The following is a 12,937-nucleotide window of genomic DNA, read 5'->3' on the forward strand; positions in this document are numbered from 1 at the left end:
ATTTGTTTGTCTGTACAGATAACAGATTAATTTTTCTTTATCAGCTTTAACCGATGTTGCCAAATGGTGAAATAGAAACGAATCTCTTTAAATGTTGAATGAATTATTTCATTCCACTTTTTTCAGTATTTAAATAATTTTTCAAAGAAAAATGTTGAAATGATAAGTTTGAAATGCGTTGTTTTAGAGCTCTTTTATGAAAACTACTTGATTTTTGTCAGGAGGAATATTCCCCATTGAAAGTTCTCTCCAGTATTCAGCTAAATCATATTTTTCTCGAAATGAATCTACATTCAAAGCGTAATGAAGATTTCGTGTGCAAATAATTTCCATTTCAGTGTCTGACTTACATATTCCATAGATCTACCTATTTTCCAAGCTTCACTTCAGGTAGATTTTGTATCTGAATATTTTTTCTTCTGGTTTCTGATTCACGATAGCAATAGATCACAATGCTCTTTCATTAATCTTCGAACAATTTAGTTTTTAAATCAACTGAATCAAATTTCTGTAAGATTTCCACCATAAACTTGCTTCTCTTCCTCAGGTTGTCATACTTCCAACTGTTTCAATTTCCCTCCAGAATATTATAGTAAATATCACTGAAGTTCCATCCCAACACCGAACCTTTATTTTTAACACCTCAACACGTATTTCAACCATCAAGTGATCCTCTTCAAGAGGAATATTCCTCTTGAGGTTGATCACTTGGTGATTGAAACACGTGTCGAGGAGTTGAAAAGAGGAAGATTTCTCTTGAAGATGATCACTTGGTGATGGAAACACGTGTTAAGGTGTTAAAAAAAATAACGGTTTGGTGTTGGGATTGAACTCCAGTAATATTGAAGAAAAGAGAATTGAAACTTTCTATTTTTTTACCACTTTTATTTGTAACTAACGTTACTGCAGTTTCGTCCTATAAGGACATTTTAAAACTTATACAGTAAACTAACAATGGTTGATTACATTAGCCCTTATATAGCACCCCAGTAGCTGTGCTATATAAGGGCTAATGTTAGTTTAATGTATGAAAATGTCCTCATATGACGAAACTGCAGTAACGTTAGTTACAAATAAAAGTGGTAAAAAACATAGAAAGTTTCATTCTCTTTTCTTCATTATGATCTCCTATCACGTAGTAACGGCTACATCCATCAATTCATCCAGTAATATTCATTACTGCACCAAATTTTCCGAACAGTGCATCAGAAGTGCATTATATTAGGTTAGTATCTATCTTATCTATTTCATCATTTGAACAAGGATTAAGTTAGTTATCCACTCCAAACTCTTCTCTTCATAACTGTAGATAGTTGAATCATTTCAACGATTCGATTTGATTTCCTTTAATAGGTTGAAACATCTTTTTATAATGAGATAGATATTTCTATTCCTAAAATAATAAGGGCCTCAGAGTAGATCGTGCTTCAGAGGAATAAGAATATGCAATATTCAGTTCAAAAACTGAACTTATCTTCATTGAGGAGTCACTATTCATCCTTAATTTTCTTCATGAAAGAGTGGAATTGATTCCTGCTGTCCATATACAGGAAACTACCTCTTCCAAAGAAAATTTATTGCACCCCAATCGGTATTGCAACTACCACACTTCTGTACAAATATTGTAGTTATGAAAGAAAAACGACATTTGGTACAATCAATTCAATTTCATTATGCAACTCTCCGGAATACGTTTCAGTCAATCCAAAGAGGATCTGTTCACATATTGCTCAGAGCACAGTTTTCAATCATCTTCGACATTTTTTAGAGGACCGTTCATAACTGCATTAGGAAAAATCTGGTGCCCAAACCACTTCATCTGCGCCACGCCATCTTGTAGAAGGCCTCTTCAAGACCTTGGCTTCGTTGAAGAAAAAGGACAACTATACTGCGAGTACTGTTTCGAACAGTATCTCGCGCCGCAGTGTTCCAAGTGTAGCGGAAAAATCAAAGGGGTAAGTGACTGCAGATTGATAGAGGAGATAGAAATAGTATGCTTTTTGATTGACGACTTGTTTATTTCGTGGATTTTCATGTTCGCTGAGGATATACTATAAAAACACAGATTGCACATTACTTTTTGCCCCTTTCAAACTGAATTCATAGAAAGTGTCTGCATTTAGGTGAATGATACATAGAGCTTTCACAATACCCCTTTCTAATCCAAACCTCCGAAGTGAAATCGCAATCATTAAGCAAATAGCAGTTGATAACAAAATACCAATTAATCTGGTTAACAACATTATAATGAAATATCAACAAAAACGGTAATGAAAGAACTATTTCAATTTCCACAAGACCAGAACACAAATATGTTAGTATCAACTATGCAGGTAGAATCTTCGAAAATTTCAAACATTATCTTTCAAAATTCAATCTACAAATATCCAACGAAAATTAAGGAAAGAGATTATGTAATGCCAAACCTAAATTAGACAAAGGGAAGACATCTGGTATATATCGACCAGAATGTGGTGAATGCCCCGCATATATACCTACAGGCCAAATTGATAGAAATTTTGATATAAGGTACCATGAACATGTCATTTCGGATAAAAAATCATTAATGTATGAACATATTCAAAATTCGAAACATAAATTATGTAAAGATAAATTAAAATTTCTCTATGGAAATAAACAATTCAAAGAAAAATTCCTCTACTGAAACTATAACCCAGTACCCAAAACCTACATTTTATAAAATTTATTTGATATGTTCATCGATATACTGCTATTAATTGAGGTTATCCCATCAGGTATAGACAATGTGAGTATCAAATTATTCATGATAGGTTATTACCTCCACAAATGCCCTACCAGCTTTTCAACAGTAGAGACGGGAGTGGATATAAAGAAAGAAGAAAGGAGTAAATTAATTTGATGAATTTGATGATATTGATGAAAGTTATGGGAAAGAGAGCGTCGGTCAAATATAAAGAAAGACAGTTATTTTTTCCTTAAGAAATGAACTTTAAACGTTGAAGCCAGTCTCGAATATACCTACACAGTAGGTTGAATGGACTGACGCCTATCAGAAAACAACTACTTCCCTGGCTAATACCACGAAGGGCGTTGGATTATATCCAACAGGCGTCAGTGCAGGAATCTTCACAGAAAATTTCCTGCATATGCAATTGGCAATATAACTGAAAGCGTCGACCTTCAATTCATCAATTCAATTCATCAGTGCAAGATAGTGACCATCATCGACCTAAAGTCAATGATAATCCAAATTTGGGGAGATTTTAAGGGCATTATCAGTAAGCAACGAACAGGCAAATGGGAAATGAAGGCCTTAAAATTCATACATGTCTGAACATAATTTCTTGCAAGCAAGAAGGTCGTATCAATAAAACACAAAATGTTTGTTCATACCTGAGATGGAGTGTTGCCTTTTGAGATGTCCGAGTTCTTCGGTAAACTTCAATTTGAAAGTTTCGAGTAATTCCTACATAAATCCTACGACAGTAGATAATTGATTTATCTTCTTTGGCATAAATCAATTTTCGATTCAGGAATACTTTGAAACCTTCTTTAAAATCCGCAAAATTGCGATGTTCTTCCCGTGTCTGGTCCAAAACCAAGAAAAGAAGGAAGAGACGTTTTCTTTCTGAAGTTTCCAAATGTCGAAGTGTCATGAACTGTCATAAAAGACAGATGAATAATTTTTTAAAAAACGATATCTTATGAATAATCTTTGTGAATCTGCCGATCCAGCAAAAATACGAAGACTCGTTTCATATTCCTGGCATATACAGGGTCATAATAAATCGTAATACGAAATAAATTATTTTTGTTATATCTTAAGTAAACTATGAACTATGTGGAATTTTATAGACTTTCCCTATCTCCATCATAAAATCTACTGGGGGTTTACTAAAAATTGAGTTAGTAGGTATAAATACTCAGATGTAGTTTAGTCAGTTTTGAAAATGGTGTAATGACCGAAACTAGTCGACAAATATAAAACTACCGTGAAAAATAGACAAAAGAATGTTTGTCCTCAGAAAAATAGTATAGTCTACTCAAATTGTTTCTGTTGCAGTTTGTGATTGTTTACTCAATTGCGAGTTATTGTAATATGTCATCATTCGCCTAAGATAAATTGTAAATGAATGCTATATTTTCTCTTTATATTCAGGACTGCTTGAAAGCCATCGGGAAAAACTTTCATCCAGAATGCTTCAATTGTACATACTGTGGAAAACTGTTTGGAAACTCTCCTTTCTTCTTGGAAGATGGCAGTCCATATTGTGAAGCTGGTAAGTTCCCACTGAAAATCTACTACATATTTGCAACTCTAAACGTTACCAATGAAAATGTTTATACCAGCAATCTGCTTTAGGTGTATACTAAATCCAACAGTAGTCTCAATACTGAACCCTGAGTTGCACTTTTCAAATGCTGATGGCAAATTGTCATAGGACGAGAAATTGCAATTGAGTTAGTATTCACAAGATTGTATGGATGTTTTATTTTTTCACAGATTGGAATGAACTTTTCACTACCAAATGCTTCGCTTGTGGATTTCCAGTTGAAGCAGGTGACCGCTGGGTAGAAGCACTGAACAACAATTATCACAGTCAGTGCTTCAACTGTACGGTGAGATTTTTTTATAACTGCAATTCTCATCATCAAAAACTAAATATTAAATTTCGGGGTGCTTTACATCATCTTTTTTGATTTAAATAATTTTCATAAAACACAAAATGTTGGTAACAAAGCTCAAATTTGGTTCACAACAAATTATTTCAAACTGAATCAAGATGAACTGTGGCAAAAACGAAACTATGGAGAGTACCTAATAATTTTGTGTGATTGAAAAAAATAATGGTGGTATTGGTATTTAACTGATTTTCCTGGAACTTAAAACCTATCACCGTGGAATATAAAAACCAGATTATATGATAATAAAAAAAAACAGAAGAAGTCTGTACTTAAAGTGTATGGTATATTCAAAATATAAGTTATGATATAATATATAACAGAAGACTATTTTTAGGTTTTTTTTGTCATTGATTTTGCTGACATTTGAATTTGATAAGTCACTATTCAAAAAACTTCAGGAAATCGATTATTTGCCAATATTAAATGTAATATTCGAAATCCTTGAGATTTTTTTAATAACTTTTTCATTTCGAAAATCAAATATGAGTGTTCCAATTTGTTTTTTGTAGTTTTAGGTTTGTATAAATCAATAGTTGACTCCGTATATAATTATAATTCGTTACCTTCACAATTTTCACATATTTCAAAGGATTGTTTTTTTGTTACTGACAAAAATGTGTTTTTTTAGATGTGCAAGAAAAATCTCGAAGGACAGAGTTTCTTCGCGAAGGGAGGCCGCCCATTCTGCAAAAATCATGCTCGTTGAGTAAACAACATAAGTTACCACTATCATGTTACCTTATCAACTGCGTTTATTCCGAACACTCAGTCTGTAGATAAGTTCCATCGGATCGACTATTCGCAATATACGCAGTAACTGCTTCATACTCGTTAATAATGTAATCGATTGCAGGCTTATTTTAGTAAATGAATGTTATATTTTTCCGTCTCGTAACCGTTCTAACATTATTAGATAGTTCTAATGTATCTTATTTATTTATTTTATGTATAGATGAAAGGAAACTAATGCAGCAACCAAAAACATATTTATTTTATCTTTTAAATTTCATTAATAGATTAGGTTCGCTATGGAGTTTTCTTGAAATTGTTAAATGTAGTTATTTTGTTGAAATCGCAGAAAGAATGAGTGATTTGTGCCATTTTTGAAATGTAGCTGGATTGTTTTGCTAAACACGTTGTATAAATAAATATTTTAGTTGTACAATGTGGTGTTTTTGTGAATTACACTTGAAATATGCTAAAAATCAAACACATTCCAATTGAAATATCGTAAATAACTTGTCGCTGTAATAAATACTAAGTGTTCAAATATTAGACCAGTTTCAACTAACTGAAAATGATTAGCTAACTATTCTATAGTAATTTTGTTCACAATGGAGAGAAATATTTCCTACCCATCAACAAAAATGTGACACAATGATTTTAAATACATGCTGTATAGACTGTGAAAAAACATCTCAGAAAATACCATCGATTTTGATTCTACCTAAATTTTAAATAAGCAGATGGATGGAAAAGTTCCCAAACCATCAATAATTGGTCGACTCAGTACAATTTGTGATATATATTCAAGAGCAATACTACTTACAAGTCTACTCAGACATATGTGATAGAAAAAACCATCTATTCTAAGGCAAATGAATCAATAAAACAAATAAATCACAAGAGAATTTGGCAATGTAGCGGCAGTTTGAAAAATTGGCAATGAATTCCAGAGGAATGAAACCAGTTCGACGCCAAAAAGTTACATTTTTTTATCTACTCCAACAACATTACCAAAAGTTTATTCACTGTTTGCGAAAATCGTTATTTAAGTAGCACCAATCAATCTTTCATAAAGCCCTGAAAGACCTGTTTGGTTGACAAAACCTTAGATTTCCAAGCTGTTGTATTCAACCCTCTTACGATGAGATGAGTCAAACTGGAGGAATCCAGACATCTCCTGTCATTTTCGTTTCTTCTTGTAAAAATTCGCTCAGTTGACATTCCGAAGCTGTAGGATGTTTTTTGGCCAAATCTTTTGCAGTTTTGGTGAACTTCATAACCTAAATAAAACCAAAAAATATTTCACGTCCGAAGATAAGTGTGTCAAAGCTATTTATCGTATTTGTTGGCAGTTTGCCGCAGGTTTTTATGCTTGACGTTTTCTTTACAACTGCTGCAGATATTTTCAGAAGCAGCCACAAACGAGGGGAGGGTGTATTTCATCAGTTCGGACTTCCATTGTCTAATATATTATAAATTGATCTGATAACCCTGAAAAAAATCAAAAAGATTAACCGAAAATAACAATTTTATTAAACAAAAACTGAAATTACAAAGAAATAACATACAAGCAGTTATCACCCGAAGACGATTGTGGATACTAACAATTGAAACGTTGTGACATAACTTGGTTTGAAATCTTTAAATTTTTTTTTTTCATTTTTTGTTAATAATAATAATATTTAATTTTTCAATTTTTATTTGTAAAGTTGTTGCTTGTATGTTATTTCTTTGTACTTTCAGTTTTTGTTAAATAAAATTGTTATTTTCGGTTATTCTTTTTGATTTTTTTCAGGGTTATCAGATCAATTTATATTATATTAGACAATGGAAGTCCAAACTGATAAAATACACCACAAAACATTGTCAACCACCTTCAAAAGAGGGGAGGATGTAATCAACACTCCAGTTGAACTCCCCAAGGAATTTAAATATTTGAAAGACGCCCTGCAAGGATATTAATGTGTAATAACAAAGAGGTTGTTCGAGTATTACGTAACGAAATTTGGGAGGAGGAGGGGTCTTGTAAAACGTTACGATGCGTTACAGGGCGCTAGGGGGGGTTCGAACAATGTGTTACGTAACATTGTTTCTTTTAAAAACAGGTTGGTTGGGTAACAGGATGAATTTTTCTTTAAAAAACAAGTGTTTTTGCCGACGTTTCGAATTGAATTAAATTCTTCTTCAGAGATCGAAAAGTGGTTTTTTCGTGTTGATAATATTACTATTTTAAAAACCATCAGAAATATTAGATAGGTACATATTGAAAAAAATATAAAAAACATTGCAACAACCAAATTTTCGAGACAACACCAACACAAAACGACATGAAAAAAATATGTTGGAATTGCGTAACAAATAGTTAAAACAAGTAACTAAATTTAGACAAGAACAACGGCAAATTTTCTATTTGGACGATGCTTGGTATGACACTCACGACACAGTTACGAAAGGGTGGACTGATGGTTCGAGAATGTGTAAGCCTAACATGCCTGCAAACGAAGGATCGCGATTAATCATTGTGCATTGCGGAGGAAGTAAAGGATAAGTTACGAATATTTTTAAATTATGTGGAAAAAAAACTTGAGGACTGCAATGTTGACGATCATAAGAAAATGGAAGCTAATATTTTCGAAGAATGGTTTGAAAACACATTGATCCCAAATTTGGATGCAAATAGTTTAATAGTTCTTGACAACACTTCCTATAATTCGCGACAGCTCATTGAAGTACCGTATAAAAATTCGAGGAAAGATGAAATACAAAGTTTTTCAATGAATAACAATGTGTATTTTGAAGATAACTATACCAAAAACCAATTACTTGAAGTTTTACAACCAAAAATGATCCAATACGAGCCGCCAAGTCTACAGTCAACGTGAACAATTTCGGCTTTCCACGTATTGGTTTTTTTGGCTTCTGAGAGTGCCGTCAACTTTAAATATGCACAATTTTGTTTACGTTGACTATACATTATTTAAATGTATAGTCAGAATAGAACTTTTGGCAATGCATTGCCAAAAGTTAAAAGTTATATAAGTGTGTAATTTCATTTTGAAAGTTTATTAGTGAAAATAAAGCTGAAATAGATGATGAAACCAGAAAAGTACTTAAGGAAAGGGCATAATCAAATGTATGATTAGTAGTAAAAGTGTATTAGTTGAGCCTATTTTAACATACTTAAGTAAATGTTCATTTATATATGATTGTTAAATAACAATATGAATGAAATACACAATATACGCATTGTGTATAGTTAGGAATCCTTTGTTTTATTTATTATTACCGCAAATGCGATTGAAACAATAACGAAGGTATTTCATCCACTTGCCAGTACTTAGCTCAACATAAATGTGACTTTTAGGTAAAAATGGTCACTTGGGTGTTACGTAACGTTTAAGGTGGGGGAGGGGGTACAGAAAAATGTTACTGCGCGTTACATGGAGGAGAGGAGGGTGAAAAATCTTCAAAAATTGCTTTGCGTAATACTCGAACGACACCAAATCTGGATTTCCGAAGGGGATTACAAACTATGCAAATTTACTCCCAACAATAGAAAAACTTTTCCGCCCCATGTGAAAAATATTACAGAATGTGAATTCCGGAGAAATACATTGTAAAACCAATATTCGAGCCAACGAAAACCATCTAGGAGAGTTTCAGGTCAAGGACCCCAGGGATCCTTCAGCAATACAAGAGCTATACCGGATCTCTAGTAGCTGGGTATGGATCTGAATAGGACCCATGAAAAAAGTGTTAAAACTCAGCTCTCTAAACATAAAAAAAATTAGTTGAAATTAGGACCCAAGAATAAAGCATTTGTGATCGCCACAAGACAGCGCAGTTTCGACCCGCTCTAGGCATCGTCAATGGTATAAAGCTAAACCCCTAATGCATTACTGGACCCAAATATATTTGAGAGATAAACCTGTATAAATGAAGGCGATGACATCCCTTCTTTCAAAGACGCCCTCTCTGGGATCAACAAAAGACTCAATCCACGAATCAATGGTATATGAGTCTTCCCAAGATGGTTCAAGCGTTGACATCGACCGCCGTATAAGATGTGTCCTTTGTTTTTCACTTCAAGGCAACCAATTGAAATCAGGGCTCAAAAACTTTGTTTCGCAAGGGACCGCCTTGAGGAACCTAGTGTAATAGTAGATGGAGTCTACGTGAGTGAGAGATGTCATTGTCTGGTGCAGGAAATTGTTGTCATTCACACAAAAACAGTCTCAACCGAAAGGGAGGGGGAGTTAACATAAATAAAATTTGGCTACCCACACTCAACAATGAACGAATCAAATCAATCAACCCAGCCAATAGGGGCAAAGTCATGCCCTTAAGCAGAAGACTCAAACCTCAAACGAAGTAGTATGTGCTGTGGGGACAACCAAAGCACTTCGTTCTATGCCTCATGGCCTTCGACAATGTCTTCCGCAGTTGCATAAAAAGCGTTGCTACTATGCTTCAGGTCACTGTCAAAAACACGAAAAATAGCTTCGAAACAATTTTTTTTAGAAATGAACTATTTACATACACCGTAGTTGTGTTGAAAGTTTGTACATACTTTATTAACCATACCCTTAACATGTCCATTATTGATATTATTAGTGGGCTTTTCAGAAACTTCTACTGCCAGAGGCCATATTCGCACCCATCCACCTTCTCTGGGTTTCGGTAAATTCCAATCTCGGCCGTTACCCCAACTTTTTAGGTTCGTTTTCTTATGATCATCATATACCTATAAAAAAATATGAATAATTATCATGAAAGTAATGCTATTTTACCACGTAACTAAGATATTTTCATACATTTATGTGCATACATTTATGTTATTCAGTATGTAACTTAAAACTAAGTAACATTCCTCTGATCGTAAAACGAAAAAAAGGGGAATGAATAGAAAGTGATAAACTACACGTTAGTAAAATTCATTATTCACGAAGAGAACGGCTTTCGTTTTGATTTCAAATGCAAAATGTATTAAGATTACCGTTCATCAGGAAAAATCGTTTTAAAATAATATAGTTCGTGTGAGATATAATCAAAATTTATCATTCGTTTGAAATACCTATTGATGCCATTATACGAAACGCTCAATCTTCCATGACTCTGGTGCATATTTGAGGCTAAATTTGACGCATGGCATTAGTTATGTTAGCTTTAAGAAACGCTGTTGTTTGTGACTCATTCGCATACACCTGCGACTTGAGAAAGCACCACAAGATTAAGTCTAACGGGGTCAAATCGCACGATCTCGGTGGCCAGTTCACATCACCTCCACCTGGCCAACGTCGTTCTCAAAGAAATATGGATCGATGATGTCGCCAGCCCAAAATAATCCACACCGAACAGTGGCTTTTTCGGGATGCATTAGACGCTCTTGGATCTTATGTAGATTGGTATCGTCCCAAATTTGTCAATTTTGTTTGTGCACGTAACCATTCACCCAGAAATGAGCCTCATCGCTAAAGATGAATATTTGATGAAAATTAAGGTCGGGTGTCATTTAGCGAACACACGTTGTTGTCTATGGTCTTTATCTATCACACCACACTACAAATAGTCCTGTCTTTGGGACGATTATGGCGACCGTGAAATGGGCGATGTGCACGGTACGTTGCCCGAACTGAACTCTCATTTTGATACAAAAAATTTATCATCTACACATGTTGTTTTGAATGATATATCCGTCCATGGTGATTTGGCAACACAGACTGACTAAATGACAACTAATTTGACAGATGTAGCTTCAACAAGATGGCCGTTATCAATTATCAAAGTTCGTAAGTCCCTGTTAGAAAGCCCTATATATTCGTGATCGACTGGACCTAATATAGTCTAGAGAGCTACCCCTGCTTCTGAAAATGTTATCTCAGGTGTCTACCTATCCCCTGCTTAGGAACTCAGTTCGACCTGAGTTTCTAGAAAATGGTGATTTGCAATAATTATTGATTTGTTTGTGGATACTGAGATTGTTTATGAATGTGTTGTTACATGGTATCTACATTTGAGCAGGAAAATTAGGCAAACACAAGTATTCCGAAGTTTTTGGATCTGAGAAGAAGTTTCTACATCAATACACGAATATTTTTCAAGGAGTGCACTTGCTAGGCTGTAACTTGTGGATCAAATGAATCATATTTAAAGTTTGATTCTATTCAATAGCTTCGTCGTCAAATTTACAGTGGACTAGGCAATGACCAGCGACGTGATCAGCATTCAATTAAAGTATCACTATAGTTATTGATTCTCATTGGTTGATCATTTATGATAGAAAATTCATGAACTTCAAGTAAGTTAACAGATGTAATGGTATTATTTTCTTACTTTCATGTGATACCGACACTTACTGGTTTTGTTGTTGGTTTAGTATGAGTTGGTGAACCTAGACCATGTACGTCTATTTGAACCCTTGGTAAAGTCATGTAAGTCTCTGAAATGAAAAATATACAGAGCAATGAAGAAAGATTGGAGTTTTCGAAATTAACATTTACTTTGAATATTGGCAGAAGTCGATCTACTTCTAGTGCGTATGGCATAGCCTGATCGGGGATGCAATGCAGACATCTTCTTTTGTTTTCTTCTCCAACGACCAGCAGCATTTACGACGGAGATTGTGTTCATCAGAGATAGTTTGGCATTTTCTATATCTTCCCTGTCAATAAAAAACAATGATGAGGCATGAAAATATCAGATAACAATGTCTGAGAGGTTGTTCACAACTGGCTGGTTAGGTAACTGTATCTATGATTCAGACAAGTCAGTGAGTGTATGTGAAATTGGATTCAACATTATTACCTTTGTGTTTTTCATTCTCTTCAAACGAATATGAGAAATCGAAATGACAGAGTTAGAAGGTATCATGACACGTTTTCTCACTACTACAAAAAACATTGTCAAAGATATCGTTAAGGTTTAGTCTAAAAAACTTGATTATTCTGCGGAATAAACTATAATCACTAACGTAGTTTCCACATAAATTCCATTTTATAGAAATCAAACCTTACATTAACATAACATTTAATTCATTATATGTTTTCACAAAACCAAAGAAGGCTCAGGATCTGGAGTGTACTCTAGATCATTAAGCCTAAGGATTAAATGGGGAATGGCAAAAAATGCCAGCGTGGTTCAAACAGAACTGGATGGTATCTCAATCGCTTCAAAGAAATAACCAGGAAAGGAATTTCTGGCAAAAACATAACAATCTGCACTGATAGTAGACAAGGCCTATTAGCCTCCAACAGACGTGTTACTTAGGGCTAGTATTAGAATACCCCCAAAATTTAGCCAAAGCCTCGGTAGATAATAACATTATTCTGAGGTGGGTTGAAGGACACGACAGAAGTAAAGGTAATCACATTAAAGATTCTTCAGCCAAGGAAGCGACTGGACATAGAATTTTAAGACCCAGTGACACCTTCGGCCTGATGACTTCGACAATTGTGAAACTAGCCAAACGTCATACCCATTCTCAATCCCTCAAGAGATGGGATGGAATCAAAAGATACATTATTGCCAGGATCACCCTGGGCGA

General features: G+C 34.3%; 2 protein-coding genes across 7 annotated transcripts in view; one reads left to right on the plus strand and one right to left on the minus strand.

Annotated features, from left to right (window-relative positions):
- Zasp52 (Z band alternatively spliced PDZ-motif protein 52) overlaps positions 1-5,833 on the plus strand; it is a 134,922-nt gene extending 129,089 nt beyond the window's left edge. For all 3 annotated transcript variants that reach the window (XM_023157727.2, XM_023157726.2, XM_023157728.2), the window contains 4 exons: positions 1,769-1,955; positions 4,142-4,262; positions 4,487-4,602; positions 5,297-5,833. In XM_023157727.2, the coding sequence (XP_023013495.2) occupies positions 1,769-1,955; positions 4,142-4,262; positions 4,487-4,602; positions 5,297-5,374 (502 nt within the window). In that variant the 3' untranslated portion in view covers positions 5,375-5,833. The remainder of the gene's footprint in view (positions 1-1,768; positions 1,956-4,141; positions 4,263-4,486; positions 4,603-5,296) is intronic.
- LOC111503440 (probable tubulin polyglutamylase TTLL2) overlaps positions 5,598-12,937 on the minus strand; it is a 49,594-nt gene continuing 42,254 nt past the window's right edge. For 3 of the 4 annotated variants that reach the window (XM_074175080.1, XM_074175081.1, XM_074175083.1), the window contains 4 exons: positions 11,895-12,055; positions 11,751-11,833; positions 9,979-10,138; positions 5,598-6,674 (listed from right to left, as the gene is read on the minus strand). In XM_074175080.1, coding sequence (XP_074031181.1) covers positions 6,454-6,674; positions 9,979-10,138; positions 11,751-11,833; positions 11,895-12,055 — 625 coding nt within the window. In that variant the 3' untranslated portion in view covers positions 5,598-6,453. Of the gene's footprint in view, positions 6,675-9,964; positions 10,139-11,750; positions 11,834-11,894; positions 12,056-12,937 lie in introns of all 4 variants that reach the window. The other variant, XM_074175082.1, reaches the window with a different exon arrangement.

The sequence above is a fragment of the Leptinotarsa decemlineata genome, unplaced genomic scaffold (genome assembly GCF_025532065.1).
Source record: "Leptinotarsa decemlineata unplaced genomic scaffold, Ldec_3_MD MMD2_tig00000882_RagTag_RagTag, whole genome shotgun sequence".
Classification (NCBI taxonomy): Eukaryota; Metazoa; Arthropoda; class Insecta; order Coleoptera; family Chrysomelidae; genus Leptinotarsa; species Leptinotarsa decemlineata.